The 23491-nt window shown below is 46.6% G+C and overlaps 1 protein-coding gene across 4 annotated transcripts in view; it reads right to left on the reverse strand.

Annotated features, from left to right (window-relative positions):
- CAMTA2 (calmodulin binding transcription activator 2) overlaps nucleotides 1-23491 on the reverse strand; it is a 296591-nt gene that overhangs the window by 269218 nt on the left and 3882 nt on the right. For 3 of the 4 annotated variants that reach the window (XM_073654558.1, XM_073654557.1, XM_073654555.1), the window contains exon 2: nucleotides 7042-7140. In XM_073654558.1, coding sequence (XP_073510659.1) covers nucleotides 7042-7078 — 37 coding nt within the window. In that variant the 5' untranslated portion in view covers nucleotides 7079-7140. Of the gene's footprint in view, nucleotides 1-7041; nucleotides 7141-7665; nucleotides 7709-23491 lie in introns of those variants that run through there. The other variant, XM_073654556.1, reaches the window with a different exon arrangement.

The following is a 23491-nucleotide window of genomic DNA, read 5'->3' on the forward strand; positions in this document are numbered from 1 at the left end:
CTAAACTAGCTGGCCACGCCGGTCAGAAAAAGACCCTCCAGCTTATTTCCCGGCACTACTGGTGGCCTAACCTGCACAAGGATGTAATAGACTTTGTTTCTGCCTGTGTGTCCTGCGCCCGCAACAAAGTTCCGAGACACCTGCCGGCCGGCCGCCTCCTTCCTCTGCCAGTACCTGCTGCCCCCTGGCAGCATATAGCGATGGACTTCATTACTGATCTGCCCGTCTCTGCCGGTTGTACGGTCATTTGGGTGGTCGCTGACCGCTTTTCCAAGATGGCTCACTTCATTCCACTGCCAGGTCTCCCGTCTGCACCCGAGCTGGCTAAAGACTTTATCCGCCACATCTTCCGTCTTCATGGCCTGCCCCGTCACATCGTGTCTGATCGAGGAGTACAGTTCACTTCCCGTTTCTGGAGAGCCACTTGTAAATTGCTGGACGTCACCCTGGACTTCTCCTCCGCTTACCACCCGCAGTCTAATGGTCAAGTGGAGCGGATCAATCAGAACCTGACCAGTTACCTCCGGCACTTCGTTAATGCCCACCATTCTGACTGGGTGGACCTCCTGCCTTGGGCCGAATTCTCGTACAACAATCACGAGAGCGAGTCTTCCTCCAAATCCCCGTTTTTTGTAGTCTTCGGTCAGCATCCTCGGATCCCGTTTCCCGTCTCCACCTCGGTGGACAATCCGGCTGCGGAGTCTCTTGTTAACAAATTTTCCTCCATATGGGAGAGTACCCGGTCCGCACTCCTTCTGTCATCCGAGCGTATGAAAAGACACGCTGACAAAAAACGTCTGGACCCTCCTCAATTCCGTCCTGGGGATAAAGTCTGGCTCTCGTCCAAATATGTCCGGCTCAAGATCCCTTCCTATAAGTTAGGGCCTCGGTTCATCGGCCCACTGGAGGTCATCAGTCAGATCAACCCGGTGGCCTATAAATTGAAACTCCCGGCCAACTTACGGATCCCTAACTCCTTCCATGTATCTCTCCTCAAACCTGTGGTGCTTAACTCTTTCTCTAAGTCTACAGGTACGCCTCCTGCTCCGGTTTCTGCTGAGGACGAGTTTGAGGTAGAGAACATTCTTGCCACCAAAAGGGTAAGGGGAAAGACCTTTTTCTTGGTAGATTGGAAGGGGTTTGGTCCTGAGGAGAGAACGTGGGAGCCCCGGGAGAACATCCATGCCCCTCTCATCCTAGCTAAATTTCTGTCTGGCCTAAAAAAGGGGGGGCCTAAAGGGGGGGGTACTGTAGCGCTGGCGTCCCTGCCCTCTGCTAGGCAGGGACGCTGCTCCCCTCACCGCTCTGCTCCGTGCCCGGCGTCCTCTCCCCGCTCTGCTGTCAGCGCGCGCTCCGTCCCGGCGTCCTCCTCAAGCTCTGCTCTCAGCGCGCGCTCCTTCCCGGCCCCTGTGCTTAGGGCGCGCGCGCGCGCGCTCCCCTCCTCTTAAAGGGGCCGCGCGCGCCGCCCTAAAGAGTCCCCGGCCAATGGCCGGAGGACCTCATCATATATAAGGCACCTCCTCCAAAATGGAGGTGCCCGAGCAATGTTGTTTGCACCTGTGTCTCACCTGTGCTTCAGCCCTCAGGTCCCGTTGCTAGTTACCTGCTAGTTACCTGCCAGTTACCTGCCAGTTACCTGCCTGATTCCTGCTTGAATACCTGTTACCAGCCTGCCAGTCTGAGGTCCGACGGTCTGCCTTACTACTCCTGTCAGTCTGTCTAAGGACCAGCCTGCCCGCTCACCTGGGAGCGCTTCTCCGTTACCTGCCTGCTCGCCAGCCCGGAGGCTCCGCTGTCACGTGCTGTGACCACCAGCTATTCCAGAGACTCTTGCCCGCTCACCTGGGAGCGCATCTCCGTTACCTGCCTGCTTGCCAGCCCGGAGGCTCCGTTGTCACGTGCTGTGACCACCAGCTAATCCAGAGACTCTTGCCCGCTCACCTGGGAGCGCATCTCCGTTACCTGCCTGCTCGCCAGCCCGGAGGCTCCGCTGTCACGTGCTGTGACCACCAGCTATTCCAGAGACTCTTGCCCGCTCACCTGGGAGCGCATCTCCGTTACCTGCCTGCTTGCCAGCCCGGAGGCTCCGTTGTCACGTGCTGTGACCACCAGCCATCTCAGAGACTCTTGCCCGCTCACCTGGGAGCGCATCTCCGTTACCTGCCTGCCAGCCCGGAGGCTCCGCCATCACAGGTCGTACCTACCTCTTACCCAGAGACTGCCCTGATCACTTGCCGTAACTCCCTGTCCGTTCACCCAGAGACTGCCACCCGCTCCCTTACAAGGGCTGCCCCCTTGTATAGTAGCTCAGAGGTTCCGCCTCCCGGACCCGTTACACTGACAACTTTATCTTCCAAAAGGTAGGGGAGAAAACAAGGGGATCTGCTACTTTGGATCTAATCCTTATAAACAGGGAGGAAATGGTTGAGGAGGTAAAGGTGGCTGGGACCCTAGGAGGCAGCAATCATGCTATTATAGAATTTTGGATAACTAGAGGAGGAAGACATGTGAAGACTCAAACTTCAAGGTTAGATTTTAGAAAGGCAGATTTTAAGAGACTCAGAAAGAGAATAGGAGGGATCCAATGGCTGGATGTCCTTAAGGACAAAAATGTCCAGGAAGGATGGGAAATTTTTAAAAATGAGATTCTCAAAGCACAATCGTTAACAATCCCGAAAAGTAGGAAGAATGGGAAGCATTTAAGGAAACCAGGATGGATGAACACAGAACTTAAACACATGCTAAAAAGAAAGAAAGAAATGTTTATTAAATGGAAAGAGGGAGGCATATCTAAAGAAGATTATAATGCAGTCTGCAGATCCTGCAGGGCACGTATCAGGTTAGCTAAAGCTGACAATGAATTAAGGCTTGCAAGAGATGTCAAAAGCAATAAAAAAGGATTTTGGGGGTATGTCAAAAGTAAAAGAAAAGTCAAAGATACTATAGGATTTTTACAGGATGAAAATGGAGAAATGGTAAGAGAGGATGTTGAGAAGGCCGAACTTTTTAATTCCTATTTTGCATCTGTTTTCTCTCAGAAAGAAAATGTAACATCAACTGATCTTCACTGTCCTTTTAAAGGAATAGAGGAATCCAAGTTATCTGTAAACAGAAAGATTGTGAGGGAATATTTAGCTAACATAAATGAGTTCAAGTCTCCAGGTCCAGATGAATTACACCCCAGAGTACTGAAGGAGATCGTAGAAGAAATTTTAGAACCACTCTCCATAATCTTTGAAAATTCTTGGAGAACAGGAGAAGTCCCAGAAGACTGGAGAAGAGCAAATGTTGTTCCTATCTTCAAAAAGGGGAAGAAGGTGGACCCAGGGAACTATAGGCCGGTGAGTCTGACTTCTATACCAGGAAAGATCTTTGAACAAATTATTAAACAACATGTATGTAAGTACATGGATAAGAATGAAGTGATTAACCAGAGTCAGCATGGGTTTGTAACTAACAAGTCATGTCAGACTAACTTAATTTCCTTCTATGACAGAATCACTGACTGGGTGGATCAGGGAAATGCTGTAGATATAGTATATCTTGACTTCAGCAAAGCATTTGACAAAGTATCTCACACCATCCTTATTGAAAAAATGACCAAGTATGCAATGGACCAGGCAACTGTTAGGTGGATTCATAACTGGCTTAGTGATCAGACTCAAAGGGTGGTTGTAAATGGCTTCACATCCAGCTGGATGAATGTCTCAAGTGGGGTACCACAGGGCTCCGTCCTGGGACCTGTATTGTTCAACATCTTTATCAATGATTTAGATGAAGGAATTGAGGGTAAACTGATTAAATTTGCTGATGACACAAAGCTAGGAGGGATAGCTAATACTAGAGAAGAGAGAGAGAGGATTCAAAAAGACCTAAATAAACTGGAGCAGTGGGCAGCAACCAACAGAATGGTTTTTAACAGGGAAAAATGCAAAGTACTACATCTGGGCAATAAAAATGAAAAAAGCATATACAGAATGGGAGGAATAGAGCTAAGCAACAGTACATGTGAAAAAGACTTAGGTATACTAATAGATCATAGACTGAACATGAGTCAACAGTGTGATGCAGCAGCAAAAAAGGCAAATACAATTCTGGGATGTATTAACAGAAGCATACAGTCTAGATCACGTGAAGTCATTATCGGTCTTTACTCCTCTTTGGTCAGACCTCATCTGGAATACTGTGTACAGTTTTGGGCACCACATTTTAAAAAAGACATAGACAAACTGGAGCAAGTTCAGAGAAGAGCGACCAGAATGGTGACTGGTCTGCAAACCATGTCCTATGAGGAACGGTTGCAGGATTTGGGACTGTTTAGCTTGCAAAAAAGAAGACTCAGAGGAGACTTAATAGCTGTCTACAAATATGTCAAGGGCTGTCACATTGTAGAAGGATCATCTTTATTCTCATTTGCACAAGGAAAGACTAGAAGCAACGGGATGAAACTAAATGGGAGGAGACACAGATTAGATATTAGAAAAAACTTTTTGACAGTTAGGGTGATTAATGAGTGGAACAGGCTGCCACGAGAGGTGGTGAGTTCCCCTTCAATGGACGTCTTCAAACAGAGGCTGGACAGACATCTGTCTGAGATGATCTAGTGAATCCTGCTTTGAGCAGGGGGTTGGACCAGATGACCCAGGAGGTCCCTTCCAACTCTACCATTCTATGATTCTATGATTCTATACCTGATACCTCACTATAGTGCATAATCTCACATATAATCTCACCTGAGACCTCAGTACAGGGCATAATGCCACATATCATATCGCCTGCGACCTCAGTACGGGGCATAATCTCATATATAATTTCACCTGAGACCCCAGTACTGGACATAATCTCACATATAATCTCATTTGGACCCCAGTACAGGGTACAAACTCACCCAAGACCCCAGCACAGGGTGTAATCTCACCTGAGACCTCAGTACAGGGTGTAATCTCACCTGAGACCTCAGTACAGGGTGTAATCTCACATAAAATCTCACCTCAGACCTCAGTACAGGGCATTATCTCACCTATAATCTCACTTGAGACTTCAGAACAGGGCATAATCTCATATAATCTCACCTGAGACCTCCGTATGGTGCATAATCTCACCTAAATACAGGGCATAATATATAATATCACCTGAGACCTCAGTTCGAGGCATAATCTCACATATAATCTCACCTGAGACCTCAGTACAGGGCATAATCTCATATAATCTCACGTGAGACCTCCGTATGGTCCATAATCTCACATATAATCTCATTTGGACCCCAGTAAAGGGTATAATCTCACCCAAAACCCAAGCACAGGGTATAATCTCACCCAAGACCTCAGTACAGGGTATAATCTCACATATAATCTCACCTCAAACTTCAGTACAGGCCATATTTTTATATAATCTCACCTGAGAACCTTAGTACAGGGCATAATGTCACATATAATCTCACCTGAGACCTCAGTAAGGGGCATAATCTCACATATAATCTCATTTGGACCCCAGTACAGGGTATAATCTCACCCAAGACCCCAGTCTTTCTTTGGGAAGAAAAACCTTAATATGGTGACCAATGAAATGAGGGAATATGAGAAAGTGAGATTATAATATCACCCGAGACCCCAGCACAGGGTGTAATCTCACCCGAGACCCCAGCACAGGGTGTAATCTCACCCGAGACCCCAGCACAGGGTGTAATCTCACCCGAGACCCCAGCACAGGGTGTAATCTTACCTGAGACCCCAGTACAGGTTATAATCTCACATATAATCTCACTTTAGACCTCAGTACAGGATATAATCTCACGTTAGACCTCGGTACCAGGTATAATCTCACATATAATCTTACCTGAGACCCCAGTACAGGTTATAATCTCATATATAATCTCACTTTAGACCCCAGTACAGGATTTAATCTCACTTTAGACCTCAGTACCGGGTATAATCTCACATATAATCTTACCTGAGACCCCAGGACAGGGTATAATCTCACATAAAATCTCACTTTAGACCTCAGTACAGGATATAATCTCACCCGAGACCCCAGCACAGGGTGTAATCTCTCCCGAGACCCCAGCACAGGGTGTAATCTCTCCCGAGACCCCAGCACAGGGTGTAATCTCTCCCGAGACCCCAGCACAGGGTGTAATCTCTCCCGAGACCCCAGCACAGGGTGTAATCTCTCCCGAGACCCCAGCACAGGGTGTAATCTCTCCCGAGACCCCAGCACAGGGTGTAATCTCTCCCGAGACCCCAGCACAGGGTGTAATCTCTCCCGAGACCCCAGCACAGGGTGTAATCTCTCCCGAGACCCCAGCACAGGGTGTAATCTCTCCCGAGACCCCAGCACAGGGTGTAATCTCTCCCGAGACCCCAGCACAAGGTGTAATCTCACCCGAGACCGCAGCACAGGGTGTAATCTCTCCCGAGACCCCAGCACAGGGTGTAATCTCTCCCGAGACCCCAGCACAGGGTATAATATCACATACAATCTCACTTTAGACCCCAGTACTTGATCTAATCTCACATATAATTTCACTTTAATCTTCAATACAGGGTATAATCTCACATATAATCTCACTTTAGACCTCAGTACAGGATATAATCTCACGTTAGACCTCAGTACCAGGTATAATCTCACATATAATCTTACCTGAGACCCCAGTACAGGTTATAATCTCATATATAATCTTACTTTAGACCCCAGCACAGGATTTAATCTCACTTTAGACCTCAGTACCGGGTATAATCTCACATATAATCTTACCTGAGACCCCAGGACAGGGTATAATCTCACATATAATCTCACTTTAGACCTAAGTACAGGATATAATCTCACGTTAGACCTCAGTACCGGGTATAATCTCACACATAATCTTACCTGAGACCCCAGTACAGGTTATAATCTCATATATAATCTCACTTTAGACCCCAGTACAGGATTTAATCTCACTTTAGACCTCAGTACAGGATTTAATCTCACTTTAGACCTCAGTACAGGATATAATCTCACGTTAGACCTCAGTACCGGGTATAATCTCACATATAATCTTACCTGAGACCTCGGCGCCCTCCTTGCTATTCATGGCCATTAGTGGGACATCTCGGGGGAGGAGAAGACGTTAGGCCCGGGGGCGACTGGATTTACCGTTCTCTGGAACACAAGAGGACAGGAGGGATTAGGAGACGCCGGTAATGTCCTGGTGTCCGTCGTGTGGACGTTTGTACATCTGTGGTCCGGGAATGAATGGACGCGGACATGCCGATGGAGACTACAGGTTAGAATGGGCGTCCGGCCCACACCCTCCACTGCATACCCAGCATGCACCTGTGCACAACATGGAGCGTCACACGGGGTAAAGGACGCGGCCCCGATAATCATTACATCAGGGTAATAAATGCAGCAACCTTCACCCTCATCCACAGCCAGGAGATAAGGGGTGATGTCAGGGATGGCCGAGCCCCCGGATTCAGTGCAGGGCACCAGTAACGTCCGGCCCCTCACCCCAGTCTCAGTTATCGCTTCACTCCACCAGATTACTAATAAAAGGGCCCTCAGACTCCCCCCACAAGACCCCCACACCCCCGAGACCACCAGTCATGTAAGAGCGGAGTATACAGACGAGGTGCATATAGTGATGACAGGATGGTGTACAGAGCCTTGCTAAAATCTTCACACCCCGTGAACTTTTCCACATTTTTCCCGTTACACCACAAACTTCAATGGATTTTCTTGGGATTTTCTGTGACACAAACACAAAGTAACAAAAGTATTAGTGACGTGTAAAGGAAATGAGACCAGGTTCACTATTTATTGTAAAACGATAAATTTGACCATTGTGCATTAATATTCAGCCCCCTGTAGTCTAATGCCCCTAAATAACACCCTGAGTGACAATAAGCCCCCAGAAGTTACATAATTAGTACACTGTGTCCACCTTTCTTCTCAGTATAACTTACAGCTGTTCTGTGAAGGCCTCAGAGGTTTATGTGAGAACATTAGGGATCAAACAGCATCATGAAATCCAAGGAGCCCACCAGACAGGTCAGGGATAAAACTGAAAGCCAAGGAGCCCACCAGACAGGTCAGGGATAAAGCTGAAAGCCAAGGAACCCACCAAACATGTCAGGGATAAAGCTGAAAGCCAAGGAGCCCACCAGACAGGTCAGCAATAAAGCTGAAAGCCAAGGAGCCCACCAGACAGGTCAGCGATAAAGCTGAAAGCCAATGAGCCCATCAGACAGGTCAGCGATAAAGCTGAAAGCCAAGGAGCCCATCAGACAGGTCAGGGATAAAGCTGAAAGCCAAGGAGCCCACCAGACAGGTCAGGGATAAAGCTGAAAGCCAAAAGTAGCCCATCAGACAGGTCAGGGATAAAGCTGAAAGCCAAGGAGCCCACCAGACAGGTCACAGATAAAGTTGTTGAGAAGAGTTGTGAGAAGAGCAGGGTTAGGTTATAAAAAAAGCCCAAGCTCTGAACATCTCACAGAACACTGTTCAATACATTGTCCAAAAATGGAAGGCGTATGGCACAACTGCAAACCTACTAAGACATGGCCGTCCACCTAACCTAACATCCAAAGGAAAGTAATAGCTAGAGACGCAGCTAAGAGGCCCATGGTCACTGAGGAGCTGCACAGATCCATTGCTCAGGGGGAAGAATCTGTCCGCAGGAGAACTATTAGGCGTATACTCCACAAATCTGCCCTTTATGGAAGAGTGTAAGAAGAAGACATTTGTGAAAGCCACAAGAAGTCCCATGTAGGGGACACAGCGAGCATGTGGAGGAAGAAGCTCCGGTCAGATGAGACCAAAGGAGAAGTTTCTGGGGTAAATGCAAAATACTATGTGTGGTGGAAAACTAACACTGCACATCACCCTGAAAACACCATCCCCACTGTCACACATGGTGGCAGCATCCTGCTGTGGGGAGGCTTTCTTCAGCAGAGGCTGAGAAGCTGGTCAGAGGTGATAAGAAGATGGATGGAGGTAACTACAGGACAATCCTGGAGGAAAACTTGTCAGAGGCTGCAGAAGACCTGAGACCGGGACGTAGGTTCACCTTCCAGCAGGACAACAACCCCCAACATCCTGCAAAGCTAAAATGGAGGGTTTAGATCAGAGCATATTCCTGTGTGTGAACGGCGCAGTCACAGTCCAGACCCAAATCCCAGAGAATCTGTGACCAGACGTGAAAATCACTGATCACAGACGTCTCCATCCAATCACTGAGCGAGAGCGAGTGAGCAAAGCTGGAGAGACAGACCCCAAAAGACTGCAGAGAAAGCTGGAGAGACAGACCCCAAAAGACTGCAGCGAGAGGTGGAGCGCAGACCCCAAAAGACTGCAGAGAAAGCTGGAGAGACAGACCCCAAAAGACTGCAGCGAGAGGTGGAGCGCAGACCCCAAAAGACTGCAGAGAAAGCTGGAGAGACAGACCCCAAAAGACTGCAGAGAAAGCTGGAGAGACAGACCCCAAAAGACTGCAGAGAAAGCTGGAGAGACAGACCCCAAAAGACTGCAGCGAGAGGTGAAGAGACAGACCCCAAAAGACTGCAGAGTAAGCTGGAGAGACAGACCCCAAAAAACTGCAGAGAAAGCTGGAGAGACAGACCCCAAAAGACTGCAGAGAAAGCTGGAGAGACAGACCCCAAAAGACTGCAGAGAAAGCTGGAGAGACAGACCCCAAAAGACTGCAGCGAGAGGTGAAGAGACAGACCCCAAAAGACTGCAGAGTAAGCTGGAGAGACAGACCCCAAAAAACTGCAGAGAAAGCTGGAGAGACAGACCCCAAAAGACTGCAGCAGAGAAAGCTGGAGAGACAGACCCCAAAAGACTGCAGAGAAAGCTGGAGAGACAGACCCCAAAAGACTGCAGCAAGATGTGGGATAGACATACCCCAAAAGACTGCAGAGAAAGCTGGAGAGAGACCCCAAAAGACTCTAGCGAGAGGTGGAGCGCAGACCCCAAAAGACTGCAGAGAAAGGTGGCGAGAGACCCCAAAAGACTGCAGAGAAAGGTGGAGAGACAGACCCCAAAAGACTGAAGAAAGGTGAGAGAGACAGACCCCAAAAGACTGCAAAGAAAGGTGGAGAGACAGACCCCAAAAGACTGCAGCAAGATTTGGGGTATGTCTATCTCACAAGACTGTAGCGAGAGGTGGAGAGACAGACCCCAAAAGACTGCAGAGAAAGGTGGGAGCGACAGACCCCAAAAGACTGCAGAGAAAGGTGGGAGAGACAGACCCCAAAAGACTGCAGCGAGAGGTGGGAGAGACAGACCCCAAAAGACTGCGGCAGAGAAAGGTGGGAGAGACAGACCCCAAAAGACTACGGCAGAGAAAGGTGGGAGAGACAGACCCCAAAAGACTGCAGCAGAGAAAGGTGGGAGAGACAGACCCCAAAAGACTGCAGCAGAGAAAGGTGGGAGAGACAGACCCCAAAAGACTGCAGAGAAAGGTGGGAGAGACAGACCCCAAAAGACTGCAGCGAGAGGTGGAGAGACAGACCCCAAAAGACTGCAGCGAGAGAAAGGTGGAGAGACAGACCCCAAAAGACTGCAGCGAGAGAAAGGTGGAGAGACAGAACCCAAAAGACTGCAGCAGAGAAAGCTGGAGAGACAGACCCCAAAAGACTGCAGCAGAGAAAGGTGGGAGAGACAGACCCCAAAAGACTGCAGCAGAGAAAGGTGGGAGAGACAGACCCCAAAAGACTGCAGCAGAGAAAGGTGGGAGAGACAGACCCCAAAAGACTGCAGCAGAGAAAGGTGAAGAGACAGACCCCAAAAGACTGCAGCAGAGAAAGGTGAAGAGACAGACCCCAAAAGACTGCAGCAGAGAAAGGTGAAGAGACAGACCCCAAAAGACTGCAGCGAGAGAAAGGTGGGAGCGACAGACCCCAAAAGTCTGCAGCAGAGAAAGCTGGAGAGACAGACCCCAAAAGACTGCAGCAGAGAAAGGTGAAGAGACAGACCCCAAAAGACTGCAGCAGAGAAAGGTGAAGAGACAGACCCCAAAAGACTGCAGCGAGAGAAAGGTGGGAGAGACAGACCCCAAAAGTCGGCAGCAGAGAAAGCTGGAGAGACAGACCCCAAAAGACTGCAGAGAAAGGTGGGAGAAGCAGACCCCAAAAGAATGCAGCAGAGAAAGCTGGAGACAGACCCCAAAAGACTGCAGCGAGAGGTGGAGAGACAGACCCCAAAAGACTGCAGCAGAGAAAGCTGGAGAGACAGACCCCAAAAGACTGCAGCAGAGAAAGATGGGAGAGACAGACCCCAAAAGACTGCAGCAGAGAAAGGTGAAGAGACAGACCCCAAAAGACTGCAGCAGAGAAAGCTGGAGAGACAGACCCCAAAAGACTACAGTAGAGAAAGGTGAAGAGACAGACCCCAAAAGACTGCAGCAAGAGAAAGGTGGGAGCGACAGACCCCAAAAGTCTGCAGCAGAGAAAGGAGGAGAGACAGACCCCAAAAGACTGCAGCAGAGAAAGGTGAAGAGACAGACCCCAAAAGTCTGCAGCAGAGAAAGCTGGAGAGACAGACCCCAAAAGACTGCAGCAGAGAAAGCTGGAGAGACAGACCCCAAAAGACTGCAGCAGAGAAAGCTGGAGAGACAGACCCCAAAAGACTGCAGAGAAAGGTGGGAGAAGCAGACCCCAGAGAATGCAGCAGAGAAAGCTGGAGACAGACCCCAAAAGACTGCAGCGAGAGGTGGAGAGACAGACCCCAAAAGACTGCAGCAGAGAAAGCTGGAGAGACAGACCCCAAAAGACTGCAGCAGAGAAAGCTGGAGAGACAGATCCCAAAAGACTGCAGAGAAAGGTGGAGAGACAGACCCCAAAAGACTACAGCAGAGAAAGGTGGAGAGACAGACCCTAAAAGACTGCAGAGAAAGGTGGAGAGACAGACCCCAAAAGACTACAGCAGAGAAAGGTGGAGAGACAGACCCCAAAAGACTACAGCAGAGAAAGGTGGAGAGACACACCCCAAAAGACTACAGCACAGAAAGGTGGAGAGACAGACCCCAAAAGACTACAGCAGAGAAAGCTGGAGAGACAGACCCCAAAAGACGGCAGCAGAGAAAGCTGGAGAGACAGACCCCAAAAGACTACAGCAGAGAAAGCTGGAGAGACAGACCCCAAAAGACTGCAGCAGAGAAAGCTAGAGAGACAGACCCCAAAAGACTGCAGCAGAGAAAGCTGGAGAGACAGACCCCAAAAGACTGCAGCAGAGAAAACTGGAGCGATAGACCCCAAAAGACTGCAGCAAAGAAAGCTGGAGAGACAGACCCCAAAAGACTGCAGCAGAGAAAGCTGGAGAGACAGACCCCAAAAGACTGCAGCAGAGAAAGGTGAAGAGACAGACCCCAAAAGACTGCAGCAGAGAAAGCTGGAGAGACAGACCCCAAAAGACTGCAGCAGAGAAAGCTGGAGAGACAGACCCCAAAAGACTGCAGCAGAGAAAGTTTGAGAGACAGACCCCAAAAGACTGCAGCGAGATATGGGAGAGACAGACCCCAAAAGACTGCAGCAGATAAAGCTGGAGAGACAGACCCCAAAAGACTGCAGCAGATAAAGCTGGGAGAGACAGACCCCAAAAGACTGCAGCAGTAACTGCAGGAAAGGTGGTCCTACAAAGTACTGACTCAGGGGCTGAATACTAACGCACGGCACAACACTCAGATTTATAGTTTTACAATAATTAGTGACCTTGTATCATTTCCTTTACACATCACAAATACTTGTTAGTTTCTATTTGTATCACAGAAAATCCCAGTAAAATACATGTAAATTTGTGGGTGTAATGTGAAAAATGTGGGAAAGTTCAGTGGGTGTGACTAGAACCCGGCCGTGTGATCACAGGTCAGTCAGCTGGGGGAGCTGAGCAGAGTGGATTTGTGTTGGAGCTTTAGAGACACAAGCCGAGGGCTCCAAACTGCAAGTATCAGTGATTGCTATGGACAATAGCCGTTGTGTGTGACTGGACTGGGCTAGCTCAGCCGTGTACGAGTAGCCACGGACTATAATTGTTTAGTTAGCGCCTGGACTCAGCTGGGATTTTAGGATTATGGTTTTGTTTTGGGTGGTGTACAACCAGTGAAATATGAACACTATCTCGTTTTTGATGTGAAAACCCTGTGGCTTCATGTTCCAGTGGCTACAAGACGGTGTGAGCCCCTACAATTGGTGGAGAATGCGGGCGTGAAGTCCAAGAGAGCACAGTGATTTCAGTGTAAAGATTGAAGGTCCTGGGGTACGGCAGCTACAGGATTGCAAAGCACGGAGGTATTGGTTAAGCACCTGGTCCAGACCAATCTGCAGCAGCCGCAGCCCAACAAGAAGTCAAGAAACCCCTAGTCCAGCAGCAGCAGATGGCTCTCCAGATAGAAACTGCCCGGCTCAGGGAGACGCCACCTCCCGCCACACAAGGTGACGGTGTCGGTGTGAAGTGAACAGTACTGGAGGCCTTGCAGAAAATCACCCTGGAGGACAACGTCAAGGCTTTACTGACTGTGTCAGAGGGTGGCAGAGAGGAAGAAACTGCCCCCAGAGCAATTGGCATAGGTCCTGGCTCCGTACCTGGCTGGGGAACAGCAGAAGGCATACTACGACCTTACCCTACAGGACGCCAAGGAGTACGGCAAGCTGGAGATTATGGCATGTTTGGGAGTCATCCTGGCAGTCTGGGCACAACGGGTGCACCTCTGGCTCTACCACAGGGACAAGCCTTCCAGGTCCCAGATGTTCAACCTGTTATACCTGGTGCAAATATGGCTGCGGCCTGAGACCCGCTCTCTGGCACAGATGGTGGAAAGAGTGGTGGTGGACTGGTTTATCCACTCACTACCAAAATCCATGCAAAGCTGGGTGGTCCAGGGAGATCCCCAGAATGCAGATGGCCTCATGGAAAGATACTTGGGTGTGGAGAACACCACGAGAAATCAAGGGAGCATGTCCGGAAGATCCAAAAGAAGGGGCCAAAGTACACATCTGAGGGGCGCTCAAACACCCAGGAGGGGTCAGGTTCAAGGGGTACATCTCGTACCACTGTCTGTTGGGGGATGGTGCCCGGGTTACATCAGCCCATTGTCTGTCGGTCTCAGAACCCATGGACTGCTCCGTAGTCCAACGCTTCTCATTCTATGCACCTCCCGCGTGCAGCCGTACAGCGCCCTGGTGGGCGACCTCAGCTGTGCCAGGTGATGGAGTTACTGGTGACACTGGTCAGGGCCACTTCTGCATCTGCTATTCCCTGGGAAGAGAGTGGGGGAGGTGCATCCATGGAGACGCCAAGAACTATCGCAAGACACAGGTGGACGTACACAGACTGCGGCTCTGTGTCCACCAAGCAGGAGGTGTAGAGGACTTCCTGCTGGCTACTGTAATAAGACGAGATTTTCTGTTGTTCTGGGATTTATGGGCTGGAGAGGAGGATGAGGAAGCAGCCACTGAAGCCAAAGTCCCTGACTACGTGGGGGGAGTACCAGGACCACCACGTGGGGTGGGGGAGTGTCCCGGGACCACTACAGGGGATGGAGTCTCGGGACCACTACGGGGGATGGAGTCGCAGGACCACTACGAGGGATGGAGTCCCGAGACCACTACTGGGGGGTGTATGGGATTCCCGGGACCACTACGGGGGGGGGGGTAGTCCCGGGACCACTACTGGGGGGGAGGGGGAGTGTGTGTGTGTGTGTGTGTGTGTGTGTGTGTGTGTGTGTGTGTGTGTGTGTGTGTGTGTGTGTGTGTGTGTGTGTGTGTGTGTGTGGGGGGGGTCCTGAGATCACTACGGGACTACGGGGGAGGGGAGTCCCGGGACCACTACGGGACTATGGGGGGGGGGGGGGATTTTGGTAAGTCCCGGGACCACTACTGGGGGGGAATGGGAGTTCAGGGACCACTACTGGGGGGGGGGGGCTAAGTTGGTTGGCCAGTGTTCAAGAGTTTTTGTAAGTCTTTTGTGGTAGTTGTGGATGAGGGTCTTTATTTTCTCAGATGGTAAAGCTGCCCATTCTTCTTGGCAAAAAGCCTCCAGTTCCTGTAAATTCCTGGGCTGTCCAGCATGAACTGTGCGCTTGAGATTTCCCCAGAGTGACGCAATGATATTGAGGTCAGGAGACTGAGATGGCCTCTCCAGAACCTTCACTTTGTTCTGCTGTAGCCAATGACAGGTCGACGTGGCCTTGTGTTTTGGATCGTTGTCATGTTGGAACGTCCAAGTACGTCCCATGCGCAGCTTCCGGGCTGAGGAGAGCAAATTTGCCTCCACTATTTGTTGATAACGTGCTGCATTCATCTTTCCTTCAACTTTTACCAAGTTTCCTGTGCCTTTGTAGCTCACACATGCCCAAGATACCAGCGATCCACCTCCGTGCTTTACTGTAGGAATGGTGTTCTTTTCATCATAGGCCTTGTTGACCTCTCTCCAAATGTAATGTTTATGGTTGTGGCCAAAAAGTTCAATTTTGGTCTCATCACTCCAAATTACCTTGTTCCAGGAGTTTTGAGGCTTGTCTCTGTGCTGTTTGGCGTATTGTAGGCGAGATACTTTGTGGCATTTGCGCAGTAATGGCTTTCTTCTGGCGACTCGACCATGCAGACCATTTTTCTTCCAGTGCCTCCTTATTGTGCATCTTGATACAGCCACACCGCTAGTTTTCAAAGAGTCCTGAATTTCAGCTGATCTTATTTGTGGGTTTTTCTTTGCATCCTGAACAATTTTCCTGGCAGTTGTGGCCGAAATTTTTGTTGGTCTACCTGACCGTGGTTTGGTTTTACAGAGCCCCTGATTTTCCATTTGTTAATCATAGTTTGAACGCTGCTGACTGGCGTTATCAATTCCTTGGATATCTTTTTGTATTCCTTTCCTGTGTTATACAGTTCTACTACTTTTTCCTGTAGATCCGTTGACAATTATTTTGCTTTCCCCATGACTCACAATCCAGAAAAGTCAGTGGCTGGATGAAAGATGCAAGAGTCTGTCTGGATCCCAGAAACTCACTCAGCTTTTATGCACACACACTGATTACAAGCAAACAGGTCACAGGTGAGGATGTTACCTTTAGTAGCCATTCAAACCCATTTGTGTCAAAGTCTGTGCATCAGGCCAAAATCACCAGGGTATGTGAACTTTCGACCTGGTCATTTGGATGTTTTTGGTTGTCATTAAGATTTAAAAACAGAAAACACAGTAGTTTGACAATAAATGGCTTCACCCAACCAATAACCATGAGTGGAGAAAGGATTTTTGCTATCATTCATATTCTCTGAAACAAGGCCAAGAAAGGAAAAATTCTGCCGGGGTATGTAAACTTTTGAGCACAACTGTATATAGGATGGCAGGGGCTATATATATAATGATGGGGATATATATATATATATATATATATATATATATACACATACACATATACTAGATGGTGGCCCGATTCTAACGCATCGGGTATTCTAGAATATGTATGGGTCCGACCGGGCGCGACTAATCAGCGAAGCAGTGTTTAAATGGGTTGTGCACTACTTTAAATTAACCCCCCAATGTATCCCCCCAGGGCCCCTAATGAATTTTGGAGGACCGGGAAGCGAGGCCGCCGGTCGAGGTACTTCTGCTGCGAGCAGCCGGGAGATGACAGGATAGCACAGTGTGAGCGTGTGAGGGTGAGCGTGGGAGTGTGTGAGGGTGAGTATGAGAATGAGAGTGTGTGAGGGTGAGCGTCCGAGGGTGAGCGTCCGAGGGTGAGCGTCCGAGGGTGAGCGAGTGCGGGTGAGCCGCTAACAGCCGCCATCTTGTTCTGAAATCCCGCGTCGCTGATTGGCCGCGGCCTGACCAATCAGCAACGTGGGATTTCCTAGACAGACAGACGGGATAAGACAATTATATATATATTAGATATATATATATATATACAGTACAGACCAAAAGTTTGGACACACCTTCTCATTTAAAGATTTTTCTGTATTTTCATGACTATGAACATTGTACATTCACACTGAAGGCATCAAAACTATGAATTACCACATGTGGAATTATATACTTAACAAAAAAGTGTGAAACAACTGAAAATATGTCTTATATTCTAGGTTCTTCAGAGTAGCCACCTTTTGCTTTGATGACTGCTTTGCACACTCTTGGCATTCTCTTGATGAGCTTCAAGAGGTAGTCACCGGAAATGGTCTTCCAACAATCTTGAAGGAGTTCCCAGAGATGCTTAGCACTTGTTGGCCCTTTTGCCTTCACTCTGCGGTCCAGCTCACCCCAAACCATCTCAATTGGGTTCAGGTCTGGTGACTGTGGAGGCCAGGTCATTTGGCGTAGCCCCCCATCACTCTCCTTCTTGGTCAAATAGCCCCACATGTGGTAATTCATAGTTTTGATGCCTTCAGTGTGAATGTACAATTTTCATAGTCAGGAAAATACAGAAGAATCTTTAAATGAGAAGGTGTGTCCAAACTTTTGGTCTGTACTGTATATATATGATGACAGGGGGTGTATATATACAGTTAGGTCCATATATATTTGGACAGAGACAACATTTTTCTAATTTTGGTTCTAGACATTACCACAATGAATTTTAAACAAAACAATTCAGATGCAGTTGAAGTTCAGACTTTCAGCTTTCATTTGAGGGTCTCCACATTAACATTGGATGAAGGGTTCAGGAGTTTCAGCTCCTTAACATGTGCCACCCTGTATTTAAAGGGACCAAAAGTAATTGGACAATTGACTCCAAGGCTATTTCATGGACAGGTGTGGGCAATCCCTTCGTTATGTCATTCTCAATTAAGCAGATAAAAGGCCTGGAGTTGATTTGAGGTGTGGTGCTTGCATTTGGAAGGTTTTGCTGTGAAGTAAACATGCGGTCAAGGAGCTCTCCATGCAGGTGAAACGAGACATCCTTAAGCTGCAAAAACAGAAAAAAACCATCCGAGAAATTGCTACAATATTAGGAGTGGCAAAATCTACAGTTTGGTACATCCTGAGAAAGAAAGAAAGCACTGGTGAACTCATCAATGCAAAAAGACCTGGGCGCCCACGGAAGACAACAGTGGTGGATGATCGCAGAATAATCTCCATGGTGAAGAGAAACCCCTTCACAACAGCCAACCAAGTGACCACCACTCTCCAGGAGGGAGGCGTATCAATATCCAAATCTACCATAAAGAGAAGACTGCATGAAAGTAACTACAGAGGGTTCACTGCACGGTGCAAGCCACTCATAAGCATCAAGAAGAAAAAGCCTAGACTGGACTGTGCTAAAAAACATCTAAAAAAGCCAGCACAGTTCTGGAAGAACATTCTTTGGACAGATGAAACCAAGATCAACCTCTACCAGAATGATGGAAAGAGAAAAGTATGGCGAAGGCGTGGTACAGCTCATGATCCAAAGCATACCACATCATCTGTAAAACACGGCGGAGGCAGTGTGATGGCGCGGGCATGCATGGCTGCCAGTGGCACTGGGTCACTAGTGTTTATTGATGATGTGACACAGGACAGAAGCAGCCGGATGAATTCTGATGTATTCAGAGCCATACTGTGTGCTCAGATCCAGCCAAATGCAGCCAAACTGATTGGTCGTCATTTCATACTACAGATGGACAATGACCCAAAACATAAAGCCAAAGCAACCCAGGAGTTTATTAAAGCAAAGAAGTGGGATATTCTTGAATGGCCAAGTCAGTCACCTGATCTCAACCCAATTGAGCAGCATTTCACTTGTTAAAGACTAAACTTCAGACAGAAAGGCCCACAAACAAACAGCAACTGAAGACCACCGCAGTGAAGGCCTGGCAGAGCATCAAAAAGGAGGAAACCCAGCGTCTGGTGAGGTCCATGAGTTCAAGACTTCAGGCAGTCATTGCCAACAAAGGGTTTTCAACCAAGTACGAGAAATGAACATTTTATTTACAATAATTTAATCTGTCCAATTACTTTTGGTCCCTTTAAAAACAGGGTGGCACATGTTAAGGAGCTGAAACCCCTAAACCCTTCATCCAATGTTAATGTGGAGACCCTCAAATGAAAGCTGAAAGTCTGAACTTCAACTGCATCTGAATTGTTTTGTTTAAAATTCATTGTGGTAATGTCTAGAACCAAAATTAGAAAAATGTTGTCTCTGTCCAAATATATATGGACCTAACTGTATATATGATGACAGGGGGGTGTATATATATATATATATATAATGACAGGGGGGTGTATATATATATATATGAGACGACAGGGGGGTATATATATATATATGATGACAGGGGTGTGTGTGTATATATATATATATATATATATATATATATATATATATATATATATATAATGACGGGGGGTATATATATATATATATATATATATATATATATATATATATATATATATATGATGACAGGGGGGTGTATATATATATATGATGACAGGGGGGTGTGTATATATATATATATATATATAATGACAGGGGGGTGTATATATATATATAATGACAGGGGGGTGTATATATATATAATGACAGGGGGGTATATATATATGAGACGACAGGGGGGTATATATATATATATATATATATATGATGACAGGGGGATATATATATATATATATATATATGATGACAGGGGGGGTGTATATATATATATATGATGACAGGGGGTATATATATATATATATATATATATATATGATGACAGGGGGGTATATATATATATATATATATATATGATGACAGGGGGGTATATAAATATATATATATATATATATATGATGACAGGGGGGTATATATATATATGATGACAGGGGGGTATATATATATGAGATGACAGGGGGGTATATATATATATATATATATATATGATGACGGGGGGTATATACAGTGCCTACAAGTAGTATTCAACCCCCTGCAGATTTAGCTGGTTGACACATGCGGAATTAACTTGGCATTGTGACATTTGTACTGTAGATCAGCCTGGAAGTGGGAAATGCACTGCAGCAAATATTGTTTTTGTTTTTTTTTTTGTTTGTTTTTTAAAACGTTAAAAGTTAATTCAGAGTGTCATTTATTATTCAACCCCTCAAACCACAAGAATTCTGTTTGGTCCCCCTAAAGTATTAAGAAGTAGTTCAGGCACCAAGAATAATGAGCTTCACATGTGTGGATTAAAGATCTCTTTTGCCAGCCTTTTCTGACTATTTAAGACCCTCCCCAAACTTGTGAACAGCACTCAGACATGGTCAACATGGGAAAGACAAAGGAGCATTCCAAGGCCTTCAGAGACAAGATCGTGGAGGGTCACAAGGCTGGCAAGGGGTACAAAACCCTTTCCAAGGAGTTGGGCCTACCTGTCTCCACTGTTGGGAGCATCATCCGTAAGTGGAAGGCTTATGGAACTACTGTTAGCCTTCCACGGCCTGGACAGCCTTTGAAAGTGTCCTCCCGTGCCGAGGCCAGGCTTGTCCGAAGAGTCAAGGCTAACCCAAGGACAACAAGGAAGGAGCTCCGGGAAGATCTCATGGCAGTGGGGACATTGGTTTCAGTCAATACCATAAGTAACGTACTCCACCGCTATGGTCTCCGTTCCAGACGAGCCTGTATGGTACCTTTACTTTCAAAGCGTCATGTCAAGGCTCGTCTACAGTTTGCTCATGATCACTTGGAGGACTCTGAGACAGACTGGTTCAAGGTTCTATGGTCTGATGAGACCAAGATCGAGATCTTTGGTGCCAACCATACACGTGACGTTTGGAGACTGGATGGCACTGCATACGACCCCAAGGATACCATCCCTACAGTCAAGCATGGTGGTGGCAGCATCATGCTGTGGGGCTGTTTCTCTGCCAAGGTGCCTGGCCATCTGGTCCGCATCCATGGGAAGATGGATAGCACGGCCTACCTGGAGATTTTGGCCAAGAACCTCCGCTCCTCCATCAAGGATCTTAAGATGGGTCGTAATTTCATCTTCCAACAAGACAACGACCCAAAGCACACAGCCAAGAAAACCAAGGCCTGGTTGAAGAGGGAAAAAGTCAAGGTGTTGGAGTGGCCTAGTCAGTCTCCTGACCTTAACCCAATTGAAAACTTGTGGAAGGAGCTCAAGAATAAAGTCCACATGAGACACCCAAAGAACCTAGATAACTTGGAGAAGATCTGCATGGAGGAGTGGGCCAAGATAACTCCACAGACCTGTGCCGGCCTGATCAGGTCTTAGAAAAGACGATTATTAGCTGTAATTGCAAACAAGGGTTATTCCACAAAATATTAAACATAGGGGTTGTATAATAATTGACCCACACTTTTATGTTTAAAATTTAATAAAATTCAACTGAGCAACATAACTTTTTGGTTTGTAAGATTTATGCTTCTGTTCATAAAACCTACTCTCGTTTGCAGTTTGAAGGCTCTAACTTATTTGCATCTTATCAAACCAGATAAATCTGCAGGGGGTTGAATACTACTTGTAGGCGCTGTATATATATGATGACAGGGGGGTATATATATATATATATATATATATATATATATATATATATATATATATATATATATATATATATATATAATGACAGGGGGGTGTATATATATATATATATATATATATATATATATATATATATATATATATTGACAGGGGGGTATATATATATATATATGATGACAGGGGGGTATATATATATATATATATGATGACAGGGGGTATATATATATATATGGTGACAGGGGGTATATATATATATATATATATATATATATATATATATATATATATATATGATGACAGGGGGGTGTATATATATATATATATATATATATATGATGACAGGGGGTATATATATATGATGACAGGGGGGTATATATATATATATATATATATGATGACAGGGGGGCATATATATATATATATATATGGTGACAGGGGGGTGTGTATATATATATATGATGACAGGGGGGTATATATATATATATATATATATATATGATGATGACAGGGGGGTATATATATATATATATATATATATATATGGTGACAGGGGGGTGTATATATATATATATATATATATATATGATGACAGGGGGGTATGTATATATATGATGACAGGGGGGTATATATATATGATGACAGGGGGGCATATATATATATATATATATATATATATATATGGTGACAGGGGGGTGTGTGTATATATATATATATGATGATGACAGGGGGGTATATATATATATATATATATGATGACAGGGGGGTATATATATATATATATATATGATGACAGGGGGGTATATATATATGATGACAGGGGGGTATATACAGTACAGACCACAAGTTTGGACACACCTTCTCATTTAAAGATTCTTCTGTATTTTCATGACTATGAAAATTGTACATTCACACTGAAGGCATCAAAACTATGAATTACCACATGTGGAATTATATACTTAACAAAAAAGTGTGAAACACCTGAAAATATGTCTTATATTCTAGGTTCTTCACAGTAGCCACCTTTTGCTTTGATGACTGCTTTGCACACTCTTGGCATTCTCTTGATGAGCTTCAAGAGGTAGTCACCGGAAATGGTCTTCCAACAATCTTGAAGGAGTTCCCAGAGATGCTTAGCACTTGTTGGCCCTTTTGCCTTCACTCTGCGGTCCAGCTCACCCCAAACCATCTCGATTGGGGTCAGGTCTGGTGACTGTGGAGGCCAGGTCATCTGGCGTAGCCCCCCATCACTCTCCTTCTTGGTCAAATAGCCCTTACACAGCCTGGAGGTGTTTGGGGTCATTGTCCTGTTGAAAAATAAATGATGGTCCAACTAAACGCAAACCGGATGGAATAGCATGCCGCTGCAAGATGCTGTGGTAGCCATGCTGGTTCAGTATGCCTTCAATTTTGAATAAATCCCCAACAGTGTCACCAGCAAAGCCCCCCCACACCATCACACCTCCTCCTCCATGCTTCACGGTGGGAACCAGGCATGTAGAGTCCATCCGTTCACCTTTTCTGCGTCGCACAAAGACACGGTGGTTGGAACCAAAGATCTCAAATTTGGACTCATCAGACCAAAGCACAGATTTCCACTGGTCTAATGTCCATTCCTTGTGTTCTTTAGCCCAAACAAGTCTCTTCTGCTTGTTGCCTGTCCTTAGCAGTGGTTTCCTAGCAGCTATTTTACCATGAAGACCTGCTGCACAAAGTCTCCTCTTAACAGTTGTTGTAGAGATGTGTCTGCTGCTAGAACTCTGTGTGGCATTGACCTGGTCTCTAATCTGAGCTGCTCTTAACCTGCGATTTCTGAGGCTGGTGACTCGGATAAACTTATCCTCAGAAGCAGAGGTGACTCTTGGTCTTCCTTTCCTGCGGCGGTCCTCATGTGAGCCAGTTTCTATGTAGCGCTTGACGGTTTTTGCAGCTGCACTTGGGGACACTTTCAAAGTTTGCCCAATTTTTCGGACTGACCTTCATTTCTTAAAGTAATGATGACCACTCGTTTTTCTTTACTTAGCTGCTTTTTTCTTGCCATGATACAAATTCTA

This window comes from Phyllobates terribilis, unplaced genomic scaffold (assembly GCF_046119375.1).
Source record: "Phyllobates terribilis strain yellow unplaced genomic scaffold, ASM4611937v1 Scaffold_11__3_contigs__length_659146591, whole genome shotgun sequence".
Classification (NCBI taxonomy): Eukaryota; Metazoa; Chordata; class Amphibia; order Anura; family Dendrobatidae; genus Phyllobates; species Phyllobates terribilis.